Source organism: Lacerta agilis, chromosome 3, assembly GCF_009819535.1.
Source record: "Lacerta agilis isolate rLacAgi1 chromosome 3, rLacAgi1.pri, whole genome shotgun sequence".
Lineage (NCBI taxonomy): Eukaryota > Metazoa > Chordata > Lepidosauria > Squamata > Lacertidae > Lacerta > Lacerta agilis.
Window position 1 is genome coordinate 8,552,363 of NC_046314.1, and position 26,278 is coordinate 8,578,640.

The window sequence follows — 26,278 nt, forward strand, 5'->3', positions numbered from 1 at the left end:
TGGCGCATCGGAGGCTTTTCGCCACAGAGGCTTCCGCAGGCTAGAGCGGCGCACCTCTCGCCGTTCCCTAGAGCGCCGCGCGTAAGATCGACTTCCGATCAAATACCGGAAGCTGAGGGGAGGCGAGGGGCGTTGCCGTACAGCGGCCGCTTTCCCCCTCCCAAGATGGCGGAGAACTTGCCTTCGGAGTTTGATGTGGTGGTCATAGGAACGGGTTTGCCTGAATCTATCATAGCAGCCGCATGTTCAAGAAGTGGCCAGCGGGTTCTCCATGTGGATTCAAGACAATACTATGGAGGAAACTGGGCAAGTTTTAGTTTCTCTGGATTATTGTCTTGGATAAAAGAGAACAAGAAAACGGCTGACCCCTGTGAGGGAAACACCCCCAGGGAAGAACTGATCCTTGAAAATGAAGAAGGTATTCCTCTGAACAAAGCGGATCAAACCATTCAGCATGTTGAAGATTTCTGCTATACCAGTCAGGATCTTGCTGAAGATGTGGAAGAAGCTGGTGCACTTCCGAAGGCCCCTGCCTCTGTTGCTTCTGTTTCTAGTGAGATTATAGAGGAAGTCTCTGGCACTCCAGAGGCTGAGGAAGAGTGCTTTCCTTTGGAGGATCGGCCATCGGGGACCAAAGGTGAAGAAACATTCCCTGACACTGCTGCAGAAAGTGAACCAGAATATACAGCTGACCACGAAGCTGTTGAAGTGACCTCTCTGGGGGAGAAACCCTGTGACAGTGTAACACCTGGTCAGTCAGTACTGGAAGTGGAAAATAACGAAGCTGCGTCAATACTGGAAGCTGCGGTTGAACCAAGGAAAATTACTTATTCCCAAATTGTTAAAGAAGGGAGACGATTTAATATTGATTTAATTTCTAAGTTACTGTACTCTCGAGGATTGTTGATTGACCTCCTAATTAAGTCAAATGTTAGTCGCTATGCCGAGTTCAAAAATGTCACCCGGATTCTTGCATTTCGAGAAGGCAGAGTGGAACAGGTTCCATGTTCTAGAGCTGACGTCTTCAACAGCAAACAGTTGACCATGGTGGAAAAAAGAATGCTGATGAAATTTCTTACATTTTGTCTGGATTATGAGCAGCACCCTGATGAATATCAAGGTCACAAGGACTGTAAATTCTCAGACTACTTAAAAACCCAGAAGTTGACTCCCAATCTGCAGCATTTCATCTTGCATTCCATTGCAATGGTCTCGGAGGCTGACTGCTACACCATAGATGGCCTGAAGGCGACTCAGAAGTTCCTCCAGTGCCTTGGGCGTTACGGAAACACTCCCTTCTTGTTTCCTTTGTATGGCCAAGGAGAGATCCCACAGTGCTTTTGCCGGATGTGTGCTGTATTTGGCGGTGTCTATTGTCTCTGCCATCCTATGCAGTGCCTTGTGGTGGACAAAGAAACTAGAAGGTGCAAGGCAGTCATTGATCATTTTGGTCAAAGAATAAATGCCAGCTATTTTGTTGTGGAAGATAGTTACTTTTCAGAGGAAACCTGTGCAAATGTGTCCTACAGGCAGATCTCCAGAGCGGTTCTCATTACTGATCGGTCGATTTTGAAGGCAAGCTCAGATCAGCAGATTTCCATTTTGACTGTCCCACCTATGGAGCCAGATCAGCCTGCTGTCTCCCTCATAGAGCTGTGTTCTTCAACCATGACATGCATGAAAAATACATATTTGGTGCATTTAACTTGTTCATCCATCAAAACTGCTAAAGAAGATTTGGAGCCTGTTGTGGGCCAGTTGTTCAGTGAAAGTACAGAAACAGAAAGTGAAGGTGCAGGAGAAGGGCAAAAGCCTCAGATTCTCTGGTCAGTATATTTCAACATGAGAGACTCATCTGTTGTAGACAGGACATCCTATGCCAATTTGCCTCCCAACATCTATGTTTGTTCTGGGCCAGACAACGCATTGGGAAATGACTGTGCTGTCAAACAGGCCGAGGCCATTTTTCAAGAGATGTTTCCTGGTGAGGAATTCTGCCCACCACCCCCAAATCCAGAAGATATAATCTACGATGGAGACGGGACTCAGCCAGAGGATCCTGGGTTTGGTAATCCATCTGAGGCCAATCCAGAGACTTTGCCTGAGAAAAGCACCGAAGAGAGTGAAAGACCCTCTGAAGAGTGAATGGATGGCAAGGCCAGGACTGAACTCATTTCACCATGGTGTCTGGGGAAGCTTGACCCAGTCCAAAGTGCAACCAACCAACCAGTTTGTCATACACAAAATGTAACCCCAGCGATGAGAGTCTTGTCCAAAGCCATGTCCTGAAACGTAACTCCATTCTTGACTCAATTTTCCTGGAAATAGAGTTTATCAGTTTGTAAATAAGGTGTTCCCTCATTCCACAGAATTGCAGTTTGCCAAAGTCAGAAGCAACACAACATACAGAACTCAGTTTGCTCTACAGGAAGTGTGGGGAATAATTCCATTAACTGAAAACAGCTCTTGGGGTAGACTAGTAGGTTCTAGGCCAGGAGTAACCACTGTGGTTCCCATCAGTTGTTGCAAGATTATAGTTCCCACCATCCCTGACCATTAGGCATGTTGATTGGGACTGATGGAGATGGAGCCTGAAGTCTAGAGGGAAGTGCACTTGCTACTCCTGTAGTAGACACTGAACAGTCAGTTGTTAGTAATCTAGCAGAAGCTCACCAAAAGGAAAAGATTCAACTGTTTTCTGTTTGTTTGTTTGGCTGTGCAGAATATCACAGAAGTGGTTTTGAAGCTTTTCTGTCATATACTCTGTAGAAATGCAAAATAAATAATCTTTTAATTGATTTCTTGGAAATGTTTGTTTGGTAGCACTTGGATGCCTGCTCACTGGATCACTTTCAAGAACTGAGCTATATTTCTCACAATCTATGTGTTTTTGTTTTTCCCCAACAGCAGCACAAGTTTACTTGGTTGCTGCTCAGAAGTACTGAGTTAAAAGTATTGGTTGAAAAGTATTCCTCTGAAGCGGGGCTTGTTTTTGCAAGTGCCCTCTGAGAGACTTCCTAGCTGCTAATATTCTTTCTATCTTGGTTATGCTAGAGTGGGAATGGGAAACCTGTCACACACAGTATTGTTGGGCTTCCAACTCTCATCAGCCCAAGCCAGCATGGCCAATCAACTGGGGTGATGAAAGTGGTAGCCCCAACAGCATTCGGGAGGCCACGTGTTCCTCATCCTTGAGAGACAGTTGGAAACTGGCCTTTGTAAATATATAAGACAATCTGTCTAAGAATCCAATAAGAGTATACAGGAGAAAAGGACAAGAGGTGATTCTTGCATGCACACACGAAAGCTCATACCAAGAACAAACGTAGTTGGTCTCTAAGGTGCTGGAAGGATTTTTTTTATTTTTTATTTTGTTAAGTCAGAATTAGTAAGCATTTACACAGCACTTAGATTATGCAAAAATGTTTTACGTTCTTGTTGGTCTTTCCAGCGGTGCTATCTTGCTATTCCCATTTTACAGATGAGAGCCTGGTTGGAAACAAGTAACTTGCGTAAGAAAATCCAGTATGAAGTAACATATATATTTACAGTTAATATTTGTAAGAAGAGACAGGCTGTGGTAGACAAACTCAGGTAGCAGAGCTTAAATTGTGTTGCGTAAAGCCCAGGTAGCATTTCAGCAACTGTGTAGCTCACTGCACTGACTTGTGAAATTCAGCTCCTTAATAAAGGTCACAAATGCCCCTCATGATCAATATGCAGTTTGGGTGGGAGTTAGCTAGGTCATTGGTCCGTGATACAACCCTTCAGTACTTGAGCCTATGTAATCGCTTTGTGCCGCAAAAGTAAGTTTATTCCATAAACATAATTATGTTCAGCACAGTAAAGCAAGATGCAGCTATCACTGGCACACAGCCTTTCTGTACAAAAACGGTGGCTCAAATTCATTTCAGTCGCTAGGTAGTTCTTGTGGCGTTTGCAATTGAGCTGTCATTTATGCTGGGTAGGAGAGAGAGTCTGCCTATTTTTCCTCTGCCACTGCTGTTCCTATGCATAAATCAGAAAACATGAATGTTGCCCAATTATATTTGAACGTTTACAAATCAATACGGGAGCCAAAATGAGGGCCTGCTCCCAAGTGGTTTCAAGAACGAAGTTCCTACAGAAAATTTCTTTTCTTTTTTTAATTTGGAAATGAACTTTAGTACAGTGTAAGAAATTAAAGGTTTGATTGCAAAAATAAAATACCGGAAGCTGAGGCTATGTGACGCATAGAGAGGAACGTGTATTCCACATATTCCCGTATATTCCACATAGACGAGCATAGGAGTCTCCAGAGGGTAGAGAAGCCCCTCACGGGCGTAAATTTCAAGTGCTTTCGATTTTTAAAGAAAACAACCGAAAGCAGTCCTTAACCGCTGTGACGCTGAGGAACCTGTGCCTCTCACAGAAAGAGAGCGAGGGGTCCTTATCCTCTCGCTTATTCCCCGACTTAAACCTCAAGATCTAACCCGATAATAAACGAAAAGCCTATATAATGCACCTTCCGTTAGGCTCTCTGTGTCTGAGGGAAACGATGGCGGAGGGAGGGGTTTCCGTTTCCGGTATCCATTGCGGCAGAAGCGAGGCCCCGAGAGAGGAGGAGCGGCCATGGTTGGTCGCGCAGGCGCAGTGGGGAGGGAAAAAAAAAATAATCTGTTGGGGGAGGGCGGCAGTGGGCTTCCTGCGCTGTGGTGTTTTTTCTCTCCCCTCAGGCGAATAGGGCCGTGAAGGGGAAGAGGGCGTCGTCTTCGCCGCCGCCGCTGCCGTGGTGCTGCTGCTGCAGAAGCGGCGGCAGCCGGAGCAAGGCCTGCTCCCCGCTTTCCTCCCCGTGTGGCGCGGCTCTTAGGCCCGGGAGGACGGACTCCCCCCTCGCCCTCTCCCCCCCTCTCCGCCCTGTGCGGCGGCGGCGGAGGTGGCGGCGGGGAGCAGGTCGGGGGCGGAAGAAGCAGGTGAGTCGTTTGGGCCGTGGGGGGGGGGGAAGAGGAGGGCCCGTGGGGGGGTGGAAACGGTGCGGCGGCCGGTGGGGGGGGGAGTTATTTCATCCCCATTTTTATATTTTGTAGAACTCCCAGTAGGCCTGGGGTAACTCAATTGGTAGAGCAGGAGACTGTTAATCTCGGGGTCGTGGGTTCGAGCCCCACATGGGGCAAAAGATTCCTTGCTCGGGCCCTTCCAACTCTTACGAAGGAGCAGCAGTAATCACCCTCGCCTCGTCCAGTCCACTTCTATTTAATCACTTATTTTAACCAATTTTTACACATCCCGCCTTGGGGAGGTGGCAAGCAGCATTTGAAATTCCCCAGGCGCCTTTTGCACATTGCGACCAAGTGAAGATGCCTGTGGGTGCCAGGATCGCGCCTGGCGTCTTCCCCCTTCTGGAGGTGTGGGTGCCTGGGGATTCTTGGATCTTGACTGTTTTCACACACACAGCAACACATCGTGTAGAATACTGTTTTACCTGCACAATCAATGAATTTCAGGAACCAAAAAGTCATATGGGAAAATACGACTTTCGGGCCATCTGCCCTCCCAAGTAACAACTAGGCTTCCCATTTGGGCCCTGGCTTAAGGATTCATTCGGCATCCAGTCTAAATATCTGAGTTTCTAACACTGGTGGCAAAGCACCAATATAGGATCTTGCTGTGAGTTGACAAGGAAATAGCAGCCAAGTGAGGTGACAAATAATGCAGACTCCTCTTCAAGATGAGGACAGAGGCTATTTTGACCTTGAGTAAGCCCACAGCACAAGTGGTGAAGATGGAAGCAGAAGACGAGAGTGGGAAAGAAGCCTTGGGTGTTCACTGAGAAACAGATGACTGCTGTGACTGACTGTTGTGAACATTTCAGCATATATGGGTGTTTGCATAAAACTAATAACCAGCTGAAGTTCTAGCAATGGAAAAAGAAGGGACAAGATTGAAAATCACTTTCAATACTATTGTACGTTAAAGTACATTAAGAAATCTTTTGTTGCCATAAGTGTAGTATGAGATAGTATTGGGAGTGGTCTGTGCAGGCTACAGTGTTTATCAAAGCACTAATGTTCTGAACATTTCATGCAGAATGCCACAAGTTGTTCAGAGATGGGATATAAACTCCTAAATTAAATAACTTCTCTAAAGTCCCCACACCATGAATATGCAGAGTTTATTCACTGCAAACAATTTTTTAAAAATTCAGTTGTGCTGTAGAGTTTGGTACCCTGCATCACATGGTGCTTAGTAATGGTAGGCCTATATGTTTGTTTTTGCAAATAAATATATTGGGTGGGAATTAAGATAAACTTGTACTCTGAATCTGGTGATGGGCAGGCAGGTAAAACTTTCTGTGGAAAGTAGATCTTTGAATCCAGAGGCATGGGTTCCTTTGCCTCCCTGAACCCAAGAAACCTGCTGCATTCAAGGGGTTTTTCTGTGCAGCATTGCATCTCTGACAGTGGCCAGCAAGGCCACAGAACATGAAGGAAACAGTTTTCCTCATTTAAATTTGCACTCTGTAATCTGTTTTCATAGATTTATGGCACAGCATTATTTACAAGAGGGTTAGAATACCAGGGGTGTGGAACCTGTGGCCTATGGGCCAGTCTTGGCCCACCCTTCTCCTTCCACCACACTCCAAGGGCCCACTTTGACAGGCAGGTGAGACTGCCCACCTGTCAGTCACATTCTGTCAGGTGGTGGTCATGCCCTCTTGTGAAAGTTGCCCCACAGGGGTGCGGCGAGGTAAAAATCTGGCACTCTGGGCCAAAAGATTCTGTACGCCAAAATATATACCATCAATTTCAGCATTTAATCAACTGAGAGGTTTGCTGGAACATGTTAGCAGGACACTGACTGATCTAAACCAAATGAACTTGAAAGTAAGCCCCACTGTTTTCAGTAGGACTTTTTTCTGAGTATGCATGTTTGGGAAAACACGTGATGCTGTTTTTATGAAAAGGTTATCTACCACTATTCTTCGACCATAGCTATAGTGGCATTCATCTCCTCTGAGTAAAGATATATTGCTAGGACTATACAGTATTTTCAAGTTGGTGTACACAGAACTGTAACATTAGTTTTGTGGTCAAGTAGTATTTATTTTTAGCTGTGTAGACTAAGCTGTGGTAAAAGGTTAAATGTAATGTTTGCTCATTAACCCTCTGATTTCCTTGTTTTTGAATGCCCAGATGCAAAGGAGGATAGCAGGGATTCCATGCCTTTTATTTAGTATTTATATAGAAAATGAAATTTTGTCAGATACAATGTTTTTTATTTTGGTGTGGGAAGCTGAAATTCCCTGCTTACTTTCGATCTGATCACTTTATCAGAAATAGTTAGAACTGTGCAGCACAAGCCAGTGCATGTTTACTTGAAATCAAGTCTCACTGTGTTAAGTGAGGTTTACTCCAGGTAAGTGTATGGAACTGCAGTTTTGTGTATGCTTACTCAGAAGTCCCACTTAGTTCAGTGGGACTTACTTCTCGGTAAGTATGTAAAATTGCAGTCTTAAGTCATTTGACTCTATTCAGAGAGTGCTTTATTCAGTTGGTGCATGTTCTACACCAACTCCCTTTCTTAAGTTGCTGCTATTCTACCATCCAATTTGACTAAAAGAACCCATACTCAGTCCTACTGAAATTTAGATATAAAGTTAACAGTGTTTCTTTTTATAAGACGTTGCTGTGGATCATAGTTCTGACTTTCGTAACAAGCAAATATGAATGGTTTGCCCCAGTATTTAGGCTGTAATAATAATAAGGAAAACTCCTTATTACCATGCATCTTGCTGGTAGTCTTTTATTTCAAAAGAGCTAAATTCAATAGTTGCCCTTAAAACATCCATAGAAAACCACAAACAGGATACAGAGGAGTTGCAAAAGGTTAGGTTTTTTAAAAGGTACCCTTCACATTCATATTAACTGAACCGCCCTGAGATCTTACAATGAAGGGTGACATATAGATCTAATAAATATGATGAATGTAATTGTCAGGGTGCATCCCACGGCTTTTATGCTGGGCAAAGAACCGGAAGGGGCCATTCCCGGACTCTGCCGAAGGATGAGCTAGACGTATTTTTATGGCTGCACTGTACATATCTGCACAATAAAGAAACCTCGCATCAGGCTGGTTACCGTATTTTTTGCTCCATAAGACGCACTTTTTTCCTCCTGAAAAGTAAGAGGAAATACCTGTGCGTCTTATGGAGCGAATGGTGGTCCCTGGAGCTGAATTGCCCAGGGGCCAAAAGCAGATTGTGCTTTTTATTTTACAAAGAGAAAGGGGAGTGTTGAAAGGACCCCGCTCAGCAGCTGATCAGCAAGAGATCAGGAGAGAGATAAGAGTCCCTGCTCCCTTTCAGCCACGCCCTCCTTTGTTGAATGTGCTGCAGAGGGAGGTTGTTTGTTTCCCCAGGACATGTGACTGGCTGATTAGATTATCTGTCTGCAAACAGTAGAAATGGCTCCCTTTCCTTAAGATTTTTTCAGAAATGTGAGTTAAACCCCATAAAAATGGGGCTTTTCCTCTTTGCTTTTCCCCCTTTGCAAAAGGAGCTTTGCTTTTCCCCCTTTGCAAAAAAGCTGCAAAACCTTTAGCTGATCCTCAAAAAACAAAAAACAAAACAAAAAACCCAGGGCTTTTCCCTTTGCAAAAAAGCTGCAAAACCTTTAGCTGATCCTCAAAAAGGCCTTTTGCCTTTGCAAAAACAGCTGCAAAACTTTTAGCTGATCCTTTAAAAAAACCAAAAAAAAAACCACCCAGGGCTTTTAGAGGAGGAAAACCAGAAAAATATTTTTTCCCTTGTTTCCTCCTCTAAAAATGAGGTGCGCCCTATGGTCCGGTGCGTCCAATGGAGCGAAAAATACGGTACTCATGAGCAATCACTGAATAACCTTACAGTAATAAAAATTGTAGTAAAATGTAAGTACAGTGTGAGGGAATTGGCTGTTTTGGATTTATTAGCCCACAGTTGGAAGCATGTGAGGTTGATCCTGTGTTTGTGCTATCAATGAGTAGAAACTCTGAGTAGAAGCTGGTATGAAGAATAGGAACTGCGTTCCTAGGAACTCTGGAGGTTTCTTGGTGAGAAGTTGAGTATTAGTGCATAAATTGCCTGAAATACAGTTCACCCATCACCAATGCCAATTTTCCTTGATAACATATATGTTGGCATTTCTAGAGGTGCCTTGTGTGAACTGGGAATGCACCCTAAAATGTGTTCCCTAGAACTGTTTGCACATGAGGGGAATTCTCACAAGAAAATTGGTACATGAATGTTCGATTAGGGTAGGAAGTATGAAAATACCATTCTCGAGGTCAGTGAATGTGAGACTGTTGCATTTTTCATAGAAAAGGAAGTGTTATCACATGGCGATTCCACGTGGTGGTGGAAATGGAAAAGATGAGTCTATTTGGTTGCTGAAATTCTTAGAAATTTGATTCTGATACCCCAGATGGCATAGTGAAAGCAAAGGGGGAAAAATTATGGGTGGAAAAATTGGTTTCTTTCCCAAAGACTTTAATTTCCCTTGAAAGAATAACTGGAACTTTTGGGGAATAGTGATAACCCCATCATTTGCATTTTTTCCCCTTTTGGAATATGTAGTATGAAGATTTTCATAAAATATGTTTGAAACCGGTGGAGGGCGGGTATTGTTATTGTTTGCTATTATGATAAGTATTTTTGTGTTTTTATATTTTAAACTGCCCTTCAATCTTTGGATGAAGGGTGGTATAGAAATTTAATAAATAGCAAACACCACCACCAGACAATCTGCATAAAGCATTAAGGTACCCCTGACCATTAGGTCCAGTTGTGTCCAACTCTGGGGTTGCGGTTCTCATCTTGCATTACTGGCTGAGGGAACCGGCATACAGCTTCCAGGTCATGTGGCCAGCATGACTAAGCCGCTTCTGGTGAACCAGAGCAGCGCATGGAAACGCCGTTTACCTTCCCGCCAGAGCAGTACCTTGTTTATTTACTTGCACTTTGACGTGCTTTTGAACTGCTAGGTGGGCAGGAGCTGGGACCGAGCAATGGGAGCTCACCCCGTCGTGGGGATTCGAACCGCCGACCTTCTGATCGGCAAGCCCTAGGCTCTGTGGTTTAACCCACAGCGCCACCCGCATCCTGCATAAAGCATTAGAGATTATAATTCCTGTGTATGCTGAAAACATATAAGATTCAAATCAGAGATACATTTTGCACCTATAAGATTCTGCCGTCTTTATGAGAGGAGTATATAGGGCCTTCATTACTTGTGAATTGCTGCTTGCCTTCTTCTGGTGACTTTTGATCTAGACACATCAAAAAAGTGATTAAGTTAAACACGTTGTAAATTTCACAATGAAAATCCCGTTGACAAAAGACATCAGTGCCATCTGGTTTCGCAGTATTATAACACATATACAGTAAAGCGTTTTTTCTTTACATTTTTTCTTTACCAGTGTAGCCTTGCCCCTAGTTTAGAGATACTAAATGCATGTATCCTATGTCTGCAGTCCATTTGACTTAACCCCTTCCTTGTTGTAGTTTCTTGCTCCCCTGAAACAACTTATCCTTACGCACTATGCAAGCATACCCAATAGTAAGGTACAGTATAGAGTGGGTCTCACTTCTGAGTAAGCATGCATAGGATTGCTCTGTGTATTTCATAAATACATTAAAGGATGCAGTTATACACAATGCATTTTGTGTTAAAACAGTAAAATAAGTTTAGGTTTGACAAGAAATTATTGCATAGATTTGGTCCCAAAATTTCCACCCCCCTACTAAAAAGAGGACCCCTTTCCCCCCTCTCCCATGGGTTTCATATTTTTGTAAATTTTACATATTGACCTAGGATTTGAAATCGTCTTCAAACTCCTGGCCCCATGCATTACATGCAATTCTCATGTAAGAGGTGCTTTCTGGATATATATACAGTTTATGTTTTATGTTTGCCTATTATGGTTCTCCCCCCCCCCCCGTAATTCTGGGAATTGTACTTTAGTGAGAGTGTTGAGAAAATAACTGCCTTCAAAGACTAGCACCACCATTGATCCAGATTTAGGATGCATGCAAAAAACACTACATGACCTGTTTTTTATACACATGTACTCTTCATGTCTGCACAGGCAGTTTTGTAATTAGTTATGGTAATTAAATACCTAGTTTTGTGAAACAGTCTTTAGATATGATGAAAGGGAGATGGGGGGAAGGGAGATAAGAGGAAAATGCAGTTGAAAATAATCTGATATTAGCAATAGTTTAAATAAGTATGTCAGCAATATTTTTAAAAATAGGCAGGCACATTTTAAGTATTCAGTGTGTGAGATATACTTGCCAGTTCTGTGTTTTATGTGTGTAACCCTAATGGGTGATATGCAGCAGTGTTTGTCTTGTCAGTGGAAACGACACAATTGGTAGAGTGGATTTGCCAGCCCCCATGTGTCCCCCAGATTTGTTCCAGAGTGTTAGGAGATTCCCCTGAGCATATTAAGATGGGAGGGGTGCTGAAAAGAGAGGAAAGGAAGGAGAATTTCTATTGTGCAAGTGGAAGTCCACTTGTAGAACATTGAACAGCGTCCAGTCGGAATCAATTTTATCCAGTAATAGTTTGAACTTGTATTCAGAATTGAACTAACTAGTATACAGCACTGTGGTAGCTATTGTTAAAACAGTAGTAAAACAAGAAATATAATATTATTTTCTGGCAGCCAACAAATTTCAGGTCTGTAGATCAAAAGTTTTTAAACTGGTATACTTGCTTGAGAATCCCAAATGGGTTTTGTTTTGTTTTGTTTTAAATAACCATATACTGATAGTAATTAAAGTTTACTTGTATTTATGCAGTCAGAACCATATTGACAGCACTTCTCTTGCTTGCTTTTCACCTTAGGGGCAACCACAAACATATGCACAAGTACAAAAATATCTGCAGGAAAAATTATAAGGGTGTATAGTCATCTCCTCCCAGCCTTCCAGTCTCATAACACTGAATGTTGGCTGAGTGAGGGGGAAATAGAATTGATTGCTGATATAGTAGGGCAGATTATATTATTTACATAGCTATATATCTATATCTACACACACACGCACACACACACACACACACACACACACACGTCACCAGAGATGAAAGAGGGGGGCGGGTGTCCACATAAATCATTGAACAAGCCAAATAATTGAATGTAGCTGGCCACCTGTGTGTCCACCCAAAATCCAAAGGTGAAAAATGGAGGGGGAAACCTTCCAACATCCACCTCACCATTTGGTTGCAGGGCCCCAGGGTAGAATAATATTTCTCCAGATTGTTGGAAAATGAAGGCTAAATGAAGTAGTGTTGATTCATGAAGTGATCTTTCTATTTTCATCTTGTTGAAAATGGCATATTTAAGCTGTAACTTCTCTTCCCAAGTGTATGACATGGGCTGATGAAGAGTTGTATTCTTTCAACTTCAGGAGAGCCCCAGCTTCCCCATCCATATTATAAGTTGCCTTGATAATTTGTTGAAGGTTGGGATATAAATAAAATAAGCAGCCTATTGAAGTTGTGATGGACCAATTTTATTTTTTAAACAAAGATAGGTGGCACTATTTTAGGATTATTGAAATTCCTGCATTGCAGGGGGTTGAGCTAGGTGATCCTAAGGTTCCCTTCCAAATCAACAATTCTGTGATGGCAAACAAATTGTTTTGGAAGAAGCTCAAAACCTTGTAGGAATTTGTGAGACTTGACTGGATGATGCCCAGAATCCTGTGTAGGATTGACAGCTGGTGATGTTATTTTCAGGCCACTGAAATTGAGTACATATTGTTTAAGGCCCACCGATCCCCACTAAGTTCTGAAAATGGGACTGTTGTGCACTAAACCATTAAAATTTGGGGCACGCAAAGGTGGTTGGAATATTGAAGAGTGGGGCCTATGCTACTGATTTGCACATTTGAATCAAAGCTGCATTTGGAGGATGCATCATGACATAGGAAAGCAAACTTTCCTATGTATTTCCCCCCCCCCCCCATTTTAGAAATGAATTATTTCATAAATTGCTTTGCAACTTAATGAGCATAAAGTCAGGTTAGATAACAGGAGAGGTTACAATACAAATCAAATTTAAAATCAATATTGTGTATTTTCTTTTTAAAGTGACTCGAATGCCTTCATTTCCCCCCTGAGAAATCTTAAGGCAAATGTATATTCTGGGAAATACCTGGAACCTACCCTGCTGTTCTAAAATGAGATCCTCTACTATACATTACAAGTGAGGAGTAGACAGTGTGATGCCCTCCAGATGTGGTTGGACTACAACCAGTGCTATTTTTCTAGAAAAAGAGGTGCCGAAACTCACCATGGACACCTCCCTTGTTCTTTTATAATGGCAATGGCACCCACCTGACTCCCATCAGCCTCAGCTAGCATAGGTAATAGATAGTGGGCATTATAGTCAAACAGCATCTGGAGGGTGCCACATTTGCTATCTTGTTATGGATTCCAGTGTTAGAAGCTGGTATAGGAATGCTAGGAGCCATGTGGCTCCTGGAACCTAGGTTGCGGGTGCCAAAATAAAACCTCAAGGCACTTTTTTTTCCTCTGCCCCCCCTTCCAGACCAGGCAGCCCCACAGCAATAAAAATTGCTGCTGGGTGAATTTTTTGCTGCCCAGTGAATCGGGGTCTGCAGGGTCTTTTGCTACTGCTCTACCCTAACAAACAGCTTGTTCACTCATTAGCTCCGCAGCAGCAATTCATTCATTCATTTGCTGCAGGGTGAATCGGGGGGGGGGGTCCTGGTCTGCCTGATTCACCTAGCAGTGTGCATTCACCCAGTGAATCAGGGTCTGGAGGGTAGTGCGGCAGCAAAAGATTTTGCTGCCGCTTTACCCTGCCAGACAGCTGATTCACCCGGTAGCAGCAGCAGCAAAAAACAAATACGTGTCTTTTGCTGCCACGCTATCCTGCAGACCCCCTGAATCAACCGGCCAGGCAGGTGGAGATGCTAGTAGCCAAAGGTGGCTCCTGGATATCTCCATCAAGTTGCAAAAGGCCGGTTGCCAGTCACAAAATGTGACTAGCACCTGCTAATTTCAAACTGATAGATTCCGTATATATAGGGCTTAAATGACTGCCTATCAAAATAAATACAGTAGACCCTCTGGATAAGAATTAATTCGTTCCGGGGGTCCGTCCGCAACCCGAAAACTCCATAGGCAGAGTCGCCGTTTCTGCACACCCAGGTGAAGCGCGCAGAGCGCTTATGCACATGCGCGCTCGGTGAAACCCAGAAGTATACACTTCCAGGTTTGCCGCGTTTGTAAATGAAAGTTACCTATCCAGAGTGGTATGTAACTAGAGGGTCCACCGTAAGTGGTTGGTTCACATGACATACTGACTTGAACATTGGCTTAGCAAGATGGCATGAATGGTCTGTGCATGTAGTTACTTTACTCCTCCCCAGCCCTTTTTTGCTACTGTAGTCAGCTAAGCCAAGATTTGGATGTACAGCGGTACCTCTAGTTGTGAACTATATCCGTTTCGAGGTGCTGTTTGCACCCCGAAAAGTCCGCAACTAAAGTGCCTCTTCTGTGCAAGTGCGTGGCGTTATCAAGTGCTTCTCTGCATGTGCGAAGCTCGCAGATCGCTTCTGCGCATGCGCGCATGGCGAACCTGGAAGTAAACACTTCTGGGTTTGCCGCGTTTGTAAGCTGAAAGTCCGTAACGAGTGGAACACAACTAGAGGTACCACTGTAGTATGTTGTTTGAACCAGGACCAGTGATTAATCTGTCTTCTCACTACAGAAGGTTGCTTCTGTTTCACTGGTTGGAGAAGGCATTTGAAGGAAGGTGGTAGAGTGGGGTAGCAGGAGACTGTTGCGGGAGGCAAACACAGCCATTGACTTGTGAGAGACTGGTATGGCATGATATCCAACAACAGGCTCACTGATAGCAATGCCCTTCGTATAATACTACATTCACCTGCAATTACTTCCCCAAAAAATATAGTGTGCACGGAGGACAAGCTTCATTCACAGTAGATGCCCCTTTTCTCAGTGAGAAAACATTGGATAGATTAACCTGAAGCCTTCCTGGCAATTGCCATCTTGGGCCTGAACTGTTGGTGTTCATTTCATCTTCCCTCCTGACAAAGGGATTGTTCCAATTTATTGTTAAGTATTCCTTATGCTATTCACTTAATGAGTTCTCATTTTGAAAACAGTTGCTCCTTTGCCATCCTGCTCCCTGAGGTGCAATTTTCCCATCAGCGGAAGAGATGTGTTGGTTACATGCTGGATTTGCAGTTTCAGTTATTAAGATTATAAAATGAAAGCCTTTCCCCTGGAAAAATCAGTCCTATAAATTAGCATGCACCATAAATTAGCAACTTACCTTAAATAGTAAGAAAATAGGCAAACTTTTGATGTGATTATCATACTCGGAAAAAGATGATTGCCACTTGGCTTGAATTATACAGATCAAGAACACAGTTCATCCTACAAATGGGTCTAAATTGCATTAGTATCACAGTTAGCTGCTAAATAGGACTTATTGGATACATTTGAGCACAAGTAGGTTCCATGTTTGCATTTTTTAACTGGGATCTGACATCTGTCCCAATGCTTACCCCCTGAACTCTTGCTGGTAATTGATCATGTAGCTCAAAGGAGAAGCAGCCCATCTTATCTCTGAAAGAAGCCACCCAGAACAGTGGATTACATTACGAACATTGGTATTGATTTATATGTTACTGTTTACAGATTCAGAAAAACTACTGTGACACAAAGACTGATCTATTTGGCATTATTTTTTCTAGGCGCATTGATATCTGATGCCAGCAATACTTTTGGTTGCTGCTACAGATATAATTATTGTTTAGGAAAGGAGAAAAGTCTAGCTTTATAAGTCTGTTTTAGGTGCCACTTAGGCTTGATATTATTTGAGATGATAGTGAAGGAAGGATAAATAAGCCAAAACATAGCATAAACATGGGCCCTGGTCATAACTAGTATGAAATAAAAATCAAAAATAATTCATCTTGAATACAATCCAGTATTTGTTGCTTTGATTTCTGCAGAAACTCCTGAAGATGATTTTTTTTCTATGAGTTCAGTTGCAATAGATCAGCTTGAGAATTTTACAGTGTTGCTTTTTTTTTTGGTTGAAGTAGTACAAAATGTCAAAAATTAGAAGGAAGGTCACAGTGGAAAATACCAAGACCATATCTGATAGCACATCCAGAAGACCCAGTGTATTTGAAAGACTTGGACCCAGCACTGGAAGTACTGCAGAGGTGAGTTGAAAAGTATTATTTGTATTTAATGTAGCCCCTCCGCTCATAGAGCAGACATGTTTGGGAACAGTGTTTCACTTCCCTCAGTTATGGGAGTTTACATTTATGAAGGCTTTCTTATTACAGTCGGATGCCTTGTGGATTATTATGCTGGGGGCATTGGAGCATGGCACGACCAGAGATGAGGCTGGGTGGAATGGACAGAAAGCCATGTTCTGAAGTAACATTGTTGGCTTTCTAAATACAGTTCAGGGAGATGGGAAGGAGTGTTGGGCCCACATGCTCATTTCGCCATGTGCCAACTTTGGTGCTGCTGCCCTGATTAAACTAGCTTACAGGTCCTCATTGCATCCAAAATGGGCACTGTGGGTTTAATGTTAGGATCAGAGTCTTAAACCAGAATCTATCCCATTTGCAACACTTAAGCTGCCATGCGACAAGAGGGGGTGGTCATGTGGAGGTGATGCTCTCCCCAGCTTAATAAATTATGATATACATTGGTACCTCGCTAGACGAATGCCTCGCTAGATGAAAAACTCGCTAGACGAAAGGCATTCACTAGCGAAAGGCTGTCTCACAAGACGAATTTTCCAATGGGCTTGCCTTGCAAGACGAAATTTTTTTGCGACCCCCCCCCCCGGTCAAACTGCTCTTCCCCCGTTGGTGCTTCGCAAGACGAAATTTTCGCTATACGACAGCACTCGCAGAACGAATTAATTTCGTCTTGCGAGGCACCACTGTACTAAGCAAGGGATGCTAAATCCAAATTGGCTTGCAATCTCTTAGGATATTTCTTGGGGAGAATCTGTGGATAACTTGAATTCATGATATGGTATCAGTGTGTGGAATAGAGAATACATTTCCCCCCAAGTGAGATTGGCTGCAGATGTTAAGGTAGTGGTGGTGTTGTCTTGCCCTGTTTAGTGCAGCTTGGCTTCATGGCTGCAACGATTTAGACATTCCTCTTCTGCAGGTTCCCTTGATGTAATGCACTTTGTTTATTCCTGTGGCCTATGGTCTGAATTATGCAGGGAGTTAATGGTTGAAGGACCCTTCTGTGGGGTGTGGCAAGATGGCAATTTGTTCTCAGTGCCATTTGCAATTTTGCTCAGATCTGTTGAGTGCTATAAATATTGAGGACCGTTTATTTATTTTTGTTTTTTGTTCAAAATGTACCCATACCCTGTAGGATGTGATGTGTGCATGGATGAATTGTACTTGCTTCTTTTAAAGTAGATGATTGGTCATCAGAAAAAAGAGACACACACACAAGAAAATGTTTACATGCACACTTCACATCTGAGGTAGTACACATTAAATTTATGAGTCACCTATTTAAAAAGCCTGTTATGAGGCCACCTACTATTTAGTTGAGATAAGTAGCTTACAGCTAAACAAATACGGAGTACAAAAACATGACTAAACTACATTAAGTCAACAACTTAAGAACAAACCTGCAAGTGTGCGTGTGCACACAGACACATATATAAAAGCAGAAATCCCTATCAGATTAAACAACACCAATAAACAATATTAAAACACTGGCTGATAAAATGAACTAAGGTTGTTAAAAATGCCGAAAACCATTTAAGGGCCTGGAGAAAAGAAATGTCTTCACTTGCATTACGTATCAAGGGAAAGTGCGATTTTGACCCTTAGTTGGTGAAGAGATGTGGCGAGGCAGTGTAGTTAATGAAAATGCATTTTGAAATGTCTTGGGATAATCCAAAGTCTCATAAAGGAGCACTATCAGATCTAAGACTATTGATTTTCATCAAGTTACTGTTGGGTGGGAATAATATGTGGAATTATTTGTTTTGTGAATTTTCACACAAACAGTACTTCCAAAATTAGTTTGAAATTCACCCAGTAATGTCTGTCTCTTAGACACAGTGCCGTAACTGGCTGAAGACTGGCAACTGCCTCTATGGGAACACATGTAGATTCGTACATGGCCCTTCACCACGAGGTAAAGGCTTTAGCAGCAGTTACAGAAGGTAAATGAAGAACTCAGCTTTATATTCACATGCTTGCAAAAGCTGTTTTCTTGTAGTTCTTTAAAACTTACAATGCAGCAATATGGCTTTATTAAAAATACAATTAATTTGGAAGTGTGATTATGCCTTGCCTTTTGAGTGTAACTTCAGATTGATAAAATGTTCTTGTTGCATATAAATTTTTGCTTGAACAATTTTACCTGATGTCAAATGGGAATGGAAAACCTAATAAATGTATGGTTGCATAATGTTACTGCAGCTTCTGATTTGCTCAAATTTTGTATTGTAGCTGCTTAATACAACACTAAAAATCTCAACCTATGACTTCACCACAATCATTATTATTAGCTAGACAGTAAAACGGTTTACTGTACATTCACAATGTAGCATACCTTTGTGCCAAAACTGTGTTTTCATAACTGTGTCTCTACCACCAGAAGGCAGGATTAACAATACTGCTTTAAGTGAAAATATTGTTTTGATTTGTAACTCTTGAAGAGCTACAGTTGTCTCTGTTTCCACTTTATGTAGCATTTTTTAAGCTAAAATGCTTAAGATTGAATATATAGTATATGGAATTAATTTACAATTAAGACTGAATACTGTACAGTTAAAGATCTTCTGTAGGAGAATTAATCCTATATACAGTTACCTAGGAGTAAGCCTTTTTTTAACACAGTGGAACCTGCAGTTGGGTAGACAAGTATAGGATTGCAACGTCCACGATTGCTGAGAAATTATACGTCTCATGATGCTTTTAGGAATCATTTATTTTTTATTATAAAAGAGACACAGAGAATGAAGAACAGCTGTGATGTGCACAAGGTTATGATTGACATTTATTACTCTTACACGAGCATGGAATTGCAATTAGGACTTGCTTCCCATTTGTAAATGCTTTTGTTGATTGAAGACTAAAAGATGTTAAGATGTACTTAGCCAGCAAACAACTACACTATAGGTATTATAGATTCAGGGCACCAGTGATGAAGGGAGAACGAAACCAAACAGAAGATTAAAATATTATTTCCTCACCCCATAGTAGATATCTTCGTGTAAGTTCATTTGCTAGTTTTGATTATACATAGTGACCATATATCACTGATATACTCCGTCGCAGCATGCCTTCAGCCTTGTAGCCAATGTGAATCCCGAGGCGCTGTTAAATATTTTTACAAAACCATAGGGGGCAAATCTCCCCCCGCAAATAAAAAAAAACCAACCCAGGAAGATTGTGCATGCATGTAGTTACATGAGGGAGAGGGATGGAGCAATGAACAGCAATTGCATGTGCAACCCAGAGAGGCATTTACAGTATATTCTGGCGTATAAGACTACTTTTTAATCCAGGAAAATCATCTCAAAAGTTGGGGGTCGTCTTATACGCCGGGTGGAAAATCTGTGGTCGAGTATATCTCAAACTCTATATTTTAACTGGAAAAGTTGGGGGTCGTCTTACACGCCCAGTCGTCTTATACGCCGGTATATACGGTAATTCTTCCTGCTGCTGTTAAGCTGAAATGACAGGAGCTCAGAAGAGAAGACAGCCGAGAGGACAGTGGCAATGGAAGAACAAGAAATGAAGGGGGAGGGAAAGAGCCTAGGGAGCAGGGGTGAGCTCGAAAAGAGGGGCAGCTTACGGGAAGGAAGCAGGGGGGATGATGGGAGCAGATGTTCTTAGGTGGCAGCAAGACCAGTAACAGCAGAGAGATGACAGAGAACAGGGAATGGATGAAAGCTATGAAATAGGCAGGGAGTGGAAAAGTAGAGTCCTGAAATGGGAGTGACAGGCAGAGAGAGGAAAGAGAGTAGGGCTGAGTAGGGTGCTAAATTATTTAATTAATCCAGGCCACATTTTGTTGTGGATCTGATTTAGTTACATAAAACTGTATTTTCTTTTAAATATAACCTAAATGTGTCTCTTGTATTTATCAGTGTTTTGTTTTTTAAGTGTGTTTGTGCGTACGCGCAAAGTAGCTTTGCCAAATAGTTACTCATAAATTTCATGTACCTGTACAAACATGCTTACTAGACTAGCAGAGAGGGAGAGTCTTTGAAACCAGTAGATTTCTGTGCTCTCTGTACACTTGCAAGGGGACCTATCCCAAGTGCAGATGTAACACTGATGATCTCTTAATAGTGGTTGAGAGATCAGGAGCAGGGTTGCAGGCTCCCTTCTCCAGTACAAATTCTCCTCCCTCTTGTTCACCTTCTAGACTGGAAGCATAATATTGTAAAATACTGTGTTTTGTCAAGTTAGAGCAAGGACTTTCGTGCACAGTTGAGATTTCTATAGTGGTGTTCTCTGCAGACATGTAAGGCAAGGGGAATCGCACGTAGAGGAGCACAACCATAGATATATTAAAGGACAGTTGCTGTCCTTCAAACATTGAACAACTCCGCTTACTGAAAACCACATGTTTTATTAAATCCATATAGCCCCTCCATTTACATGGAAGTTCCACTCCTTTCGAGAAAAAACTGTTTCCAATTCAAATAAAATGTTTTTCTTAGAATCATAGCCAAAGCCACTATGAGCTGGAATAAACCATAAACCTTTAAAGAAATAATTAAAACTGGATACTTGTTACTTTGAGACCTTATTTGTGATTTTAGAGTATGTGTGGATGTGTGCATGTAGGAAAGTACTAAGGGATGCATATCAATTTCTTGAGGAGGATTGTGCCATGACTAGATTTCCTTTTGGATAAAAGAAATTGTTGGGACTATTGCTGAAGGGCATAATGCCTTTGGAAATACCCCCAGTAACTGCACAGTAGGAGTTCACTGCTTAACTTGCGTGTAAAAATCTGAAGCAAGTGTGTTCAAGGTATAAAATACTGTTTCCCTGGGGCTAAAATAATATACTTTTCAGTAGTGCTATTTTTCTAGAAAAAGAGGAGTCAGAACTCACCATGAATGCCTCCCTTGTTCTCTTATAATGGCAATGGCACCCACCTTGAGAGGTGCTAGTATTGAGTTCCAGTGAGTTCCAGCTGAAAAAAACCCTGCTTCTCAGAACATATAAATTATACAGAAAGCTCTCTGAAAGCACTGAGCATTGTCTATGTAGGAGATGGTTGGACTATTTTATAGTGTTTCCAGGTACTGTATATTACTTAGTGTTCAATATGGGTACAGTCCTCATTTTCATTCCTCCCCCCAAATTACAAGTTTCATACCAGCTCTAAGGCAGTTGTATAAGGGTTCTATTTGAATGAACAAGTACTTCTTAAAGAGAGTAAATTTATAAATAAAGAGTAACATGCTATTCTATGGATTGCAGAATATGGCCTCGGATACTTTCAATTCACACAAAGTACTAAAGTAATCCAACACCTTCTAAACTTACAGATATCTGGAAAAACTTTCATTGCATAGTTGAATTTGACTGGACTTAACCGTCCAGGGTCCTTTACCTTTTCCTACATTACTTGAATATATTTTTTATAAAGAGGAAGTGGAAATGAATTTCTTATCATGAATTTTGATTCCCCAGATATGCTTCCTTTATAGCTCAATCCCTGAGGCTCTTTACTTCTAATTTTGATTTGTTAAAAATTGAATATGGAAAATTGCAAGATTTTTAGGTATGTGGTTTTTGTGATTTCATATTTTATTTTAGAACTTAAATCATAAAAAAGAATCCTTTTGACATAGCATCAGAAGGCACCTGTTACTTACGGATGAAATAAGTATTCTCTTTTAGGAGATTGAAATGGAGCTTGTTTGCATAAATATTGTTGGGACATCTAAGGTTCTAGAATTTGCTGCTGAATTAAATCCTTAGCCTCTTCAGATTTAAGACTCTGTTTGCCTCTGTAGGATTTTAAGATGAGCTAAATCCGAACAACATTCAGTATTCAAATTAGCTGGCTCTTTCTTATACATCAGGGGTTGCCAACTTCCAAGAGACTGCAATCTACTCACAGAGTTAAAAACTGGCAGTGATCTACCCCCTTTTGGGGGGTTCAGGTCAAAGTTGTTGAGTTTTTTTTTAGGAAGGAAAGCCCTGTTTTGGGGGGTTCAGGTAAAAGTTATTGAGCTTCTTTAGGGAAGAGGAAAGCGACGTTGAGCTTTTTAGGAAGGAAAGCCCTGTTTTGGGGGGTTCCGGTCATTTTAGGGGTGCGTGGCAAAGATGTTGAGGTTTTTTAGGGGAGCCAAAGTTTTTTAGCTTCTTTGGAGGGAGCCACTGATCTACCGGTGATCTACCACAGACTTCCAGTGATCTACCGATAGATCATGACCTACCTGTTGGACATGTCTGTTATACATGAACACAATAATTCTTATAAGAAGAATAAATGCAGAGATCCTAATATACGTGACCAGGATTGTAAGAGCTACTTCAAGCATCCTCAAAGCTTTCACTAGTTCAGTGGAATTTCATGCTTTTCTTCTTATGTCCCAACCCCACTCCACAGAACTGGATATTGCACATAACTTTATCTGCATTAGGCTTGTTCAGATTTTCATAGGAATACTGGGGTAGAGTGCTGCATAACTTTTGGTAAGATAGTCTTCAGAAAATAATTCACATTTTAGGGTGCTTGGTTTATAGTTGGCTTGCTTTTGTGCCTCCTTTTTTATTGATCTAAAAGGCATTATAACGAGGAGTTTAAACTATCTCTTAATGGCTCCTGAATTCATTATTGCACATAATTACAAGATGGCTCATTTGGTTGTTGGAAAGCAGTGACTGGATAAAGTTTGGCATATCCTAGTCATGGGAAAATGTCAGATCAGCTAAGAGTATGCAGGAATCATGCTGATAGATTTTTGTTGTTGTTTTTAATCTAGAATTTCCTTCATTTTGTTAAGGTTCCAAGTAAGATCTACTATGTTCAGAGTTAACCTTCAGTGGTTTACTTGTATTAAGTTATGGTAGATCTGGTGCTCTGTATATATCATGTACTTTGAATTGCCCTTGGGGCAGGCTGGGAGATTGTTAGCTTGTTATGAACAATACTATTTAAAACTACAAAAAGGGTTACCAGGACAGTGTCCATGGGTGCCAGTGTGCCCACCATAGCCCCGTATGGCACCTGTGATTGATCTCAGTAAATACGCACAGTGCACAAAAGACAGCTTGCTTGTCCTGCTTAGCTCTTGTTTGCACTGGTTGGACTTCTTTTACATGGAGCATGCCCCCTTAAACATGCTCGCATTTCATTGGATGCTAGGATTGAATACCTAGCCCCCCTCCTGTGTGTTCTGAACAGAGGAGAGGCGTAACAGGATTTTCTCTGTGAGTGAACGTGGCGGGGGCTGATGGAGGTGCATTTCCGGCCCGTTGATGTGGGGGCATGACTGCGCCATTTGTGTAGCCCTGCCCCTTCTGCTGCTCTTTTAGATGTTGCAGCCGTTTTATGTTATGCCACACCCCTCCCTCAGTGGCCATCTTGGGGCTGGTGGCCAGGGCACTTTCTCAAAATTCCAAGTGTGCCCAATGGCCCAAAAAGGTTGGTGACCACAAAAAATGCCAGTTGTTTGCAGTAGAATGGCATTTATATCTCAGCCTAATCAAGCACTTGGACTCATGAAAGTGAATTGCTAACACACACTGGAAGACATAAGGAAACTTCTAGGCAAACTTTTTACTTTATTTCCTTTAGGTAAGGGGTGATTTTCCAGGGCAGGGAACTTCCTTGGATTAGCTGATACCTTTTGATTATCTATGCGATTCCCAAACAACAGTTAAACTTGTTTAAAAGGGTTAGGCAAGCCTCCTTCATACTGCGTAGCTCCAATGGCAATTTATTTAGGGTTGGAGGTAATTGTATTGTATTGTATTGTATTGCATAATACATGGCAGGAGCTGAGTGAAGACAGGAAACATGATGGCAAAGCACAACTGTATTATAAAACTGCAGGTCTCAAACCTGTAAACTGTATTTTAAAAAAGGATGTAGAAGCAGTTATATTTTCTGTCTATATTGTATAGGTCACCCGAAAGGCCTACAGGGGATCTTCGGGAAAGAATGAAGAATAAGCGTCAAGAAATTGAAGCTGAACCACAGAAGCATAATACAGAAGAGCAATCTTCTCCTGTCAGGGTGAGCATGGGATGTTCATATATCTCCTAGCTTTCTTCAGTTGTTTTGGAATGCAGGATTTCCTATTGCGGAACAAAACCGAGCACTGTGTTGCACTTAACCCCAGTTACCTAAGATGTGTTTAGAATTCCCTGGTCAGGATCCATTGATCCTAACAACTAGTTTTGTATACCCAAGCAGGGTTGTGTTTATGTTCTCAAACACCACCACCACATCACACTGTCCCTTCCTGGCCCATGCCGAAAACAAACCCCTTTTGACATAGGGCAAAGCAGTTTATGACATAACATGAGATTTTCCTATTCATAGGGAAAAATTCCACTGAGCAAGTCCAAGCCATTGGGCGCACCAGAGGTAGGACTTCTTAAATGTTTTTTGTTTTTGTTTTTAAATCTTGGTCTTAACTTCTCAATGTAGATTATGGATTGGCACACATACATGAGCAGAAATGTGTGCATATAACAGGGATTTTTCCACTTCTCTTCTCCACTGAGCTTGCCTCCTCTGACAACCAATCACCTCCTGAGGGTTGGAAGCTCACTTGCATAAGAAGCCTGGACCCAGTTTCTGCCAGTTTTGTGTGTGCTACATCAGACTTTTCCAAGCAATTCCCCAAACCACAGGGCAGTTTTTTTTCAGCTCCACTGGAGGAAGGTATGAGAAAGCCTCGTGCAAAGGAACATTTGCACAACAGTGGTGAAAACTCACCTTAAGATTTTCACCTCTGCCCAGTTGAAAAAGATGGTATGTTTAATATATTAAAACCTAGCCAAAATTGCTTCAGCATATATACAAGTTAAACTCATTAGGGTTTCAGTAGAACACGGTCTTCAATTTTCTGTGGTATTTACTACAAGAAGGAAGTCATGGTAGTTTATTTGAGAAAGGTCCCTCTGTGCTAAATTGGATATAAACCAGAACAAAGATCCATTTTTTTCTTTCTTTGTACAAGAATTGAGAACTGATATATTTATACAGTCTATACAGACATAGATTTATGGGGCCTGGAATCTTTACTTCTTGTGACACGTTGGTAGCTTAGAGCTCCAGTTAGAATGTGCATTGCTTAAGAGAGATATAAAGCTTCTGTTGCTTTTCAGATTCTCTAAGAAACCATTCTTCTAATGGCTTCTTAAGCTGCCTTTTAACAGCCTTAATTATTTTAAATGAAATGAGTTCTCCAAAGGGTTAACTTAATCCCGCCCCAAATATTGGATTGTACCCAGTGACGTCATCCCATTAAAACACAAGGACTGTACAGTGGGACTTCGTCTCCCTCTCCCATCCACCGCAAATGAGCTCCGCACTGTTGAGCGAACTCCCGGAACAGATTGTGGGTGGGCACAGGGGGAAGAAGTTATGTGGCAGAGGTGGAAATCCTTGCACTAGTGGGACAACCTCATTGGACACTACCTTAAGACTTCAATGGTTCAGAATGTAAATACTTTTCAGGATCCTAAAATATGGTTGACCAAGGGAAAGTAATGCAAAATGCTCCACATCACTGTCAAATGCTCATGAAGGTCACATTTCCAAGTATGGCGAGAGACTCTAGGACATGAAGAACTCCCAAGTGCTTTTTAGTGTGTCCCCTAATTTCACATCAGATTTTGTCAGATAAAATTGTAGTCATTTGCCTCAGTCAAGACCCCCAAACCCATAACAATAAATCAGCTTTTCTTTTTAAAAGAAATGGCTGACATAAGTAACAACACTTGATTGGATTGTTTATAGAAGTTCTAAATTGAAGCAGTGTGGGGAAATCTTGCATTTTGGATGGAATAACTGGTCGATTCGGAAGGAAAACTTCATTTTCAGGTTCCACGTGTGAGTGGTTTGTTTATATCATTACTTGTATATATTAAAATGCTTGGAGCTGACTAACCCATGAGGGTATTGAAAGTATTAGTTCCCTGACAATTGGTCCAAACATAAACCAAGGCACCCTGGTCAGTAACTAGGCTGAAAATGGGACA

General features: G+C 41.8%; 2 protein-coding genes across 7 annotated transcripts in view; both read left to right on the forward strand.

Annotated features, from left to right (window-relative positions):
- The first annotated feature begins 142 nt into the window (after positions 1–142).
- Positions 143–2,545, forward strand: LOC117043277 (rab proteins geranylgeranyltransferase component A 1-like). Its single transcript, XM_033142785.1, has one exon. The coding sequence runs from the start codon at positions 166–168 to the stop codon at positions 2,143–2,145; it is 1,980 nt and encodes a 659-aa protein (XP_032998676.1). The 5' UTR covers positions 143–165; the 3' UTR covers positions 2,146–2,545.
- A 2,195-nt stretch (positions 2,546–4,740) lies between these two features.
- Positions 4,741–26,278, forward strand: part of ZC3H13 (zinc finger CCCH-type containing 13) — a 42,029-nt gene continuing 20,491 nt past the window's right edge. For 2 of the 6 annotated variants that reach the window (XM_033142788.1, XM_033142789.1), the window contains exons 1-4: positions 4,741–4,952; positions 16,124–16,249; positions 18,137–18,246; positions 24,191–24,302. In XM_033142788.1, the coding sequence (XP_032998679.1) occupies positions 16,133–16,249; positions 18,137–18,246; positions 24,191–24,302 (339 nt within the window). In that variant the 5' untranslated portion in view covers positions 4,741–4,952; positions 16,124–16,132. Of the gene's footprint in view, positions 4,953–16,123; positions 16,250–18,136; positions 18,247–24,190; positions 24,303–26,036; positions 26,130–26,278 lie in introns of those variants that run through there. The other 4 variants (XM_033142786.1, XM_033142790.1, XM_033142791.1 and 1 more) reach the window with 4 other exon arrangements.

What these genes read in the sequence shown, in the direction of transcription:
- LOC117043277 (XM_033142785.1), top strand. Translation starts at nt 166, where the DNA reads ATGGCGGAGAACTTGCCTTCGGAGTTTGATGTGGTGGTCATAGGAACG.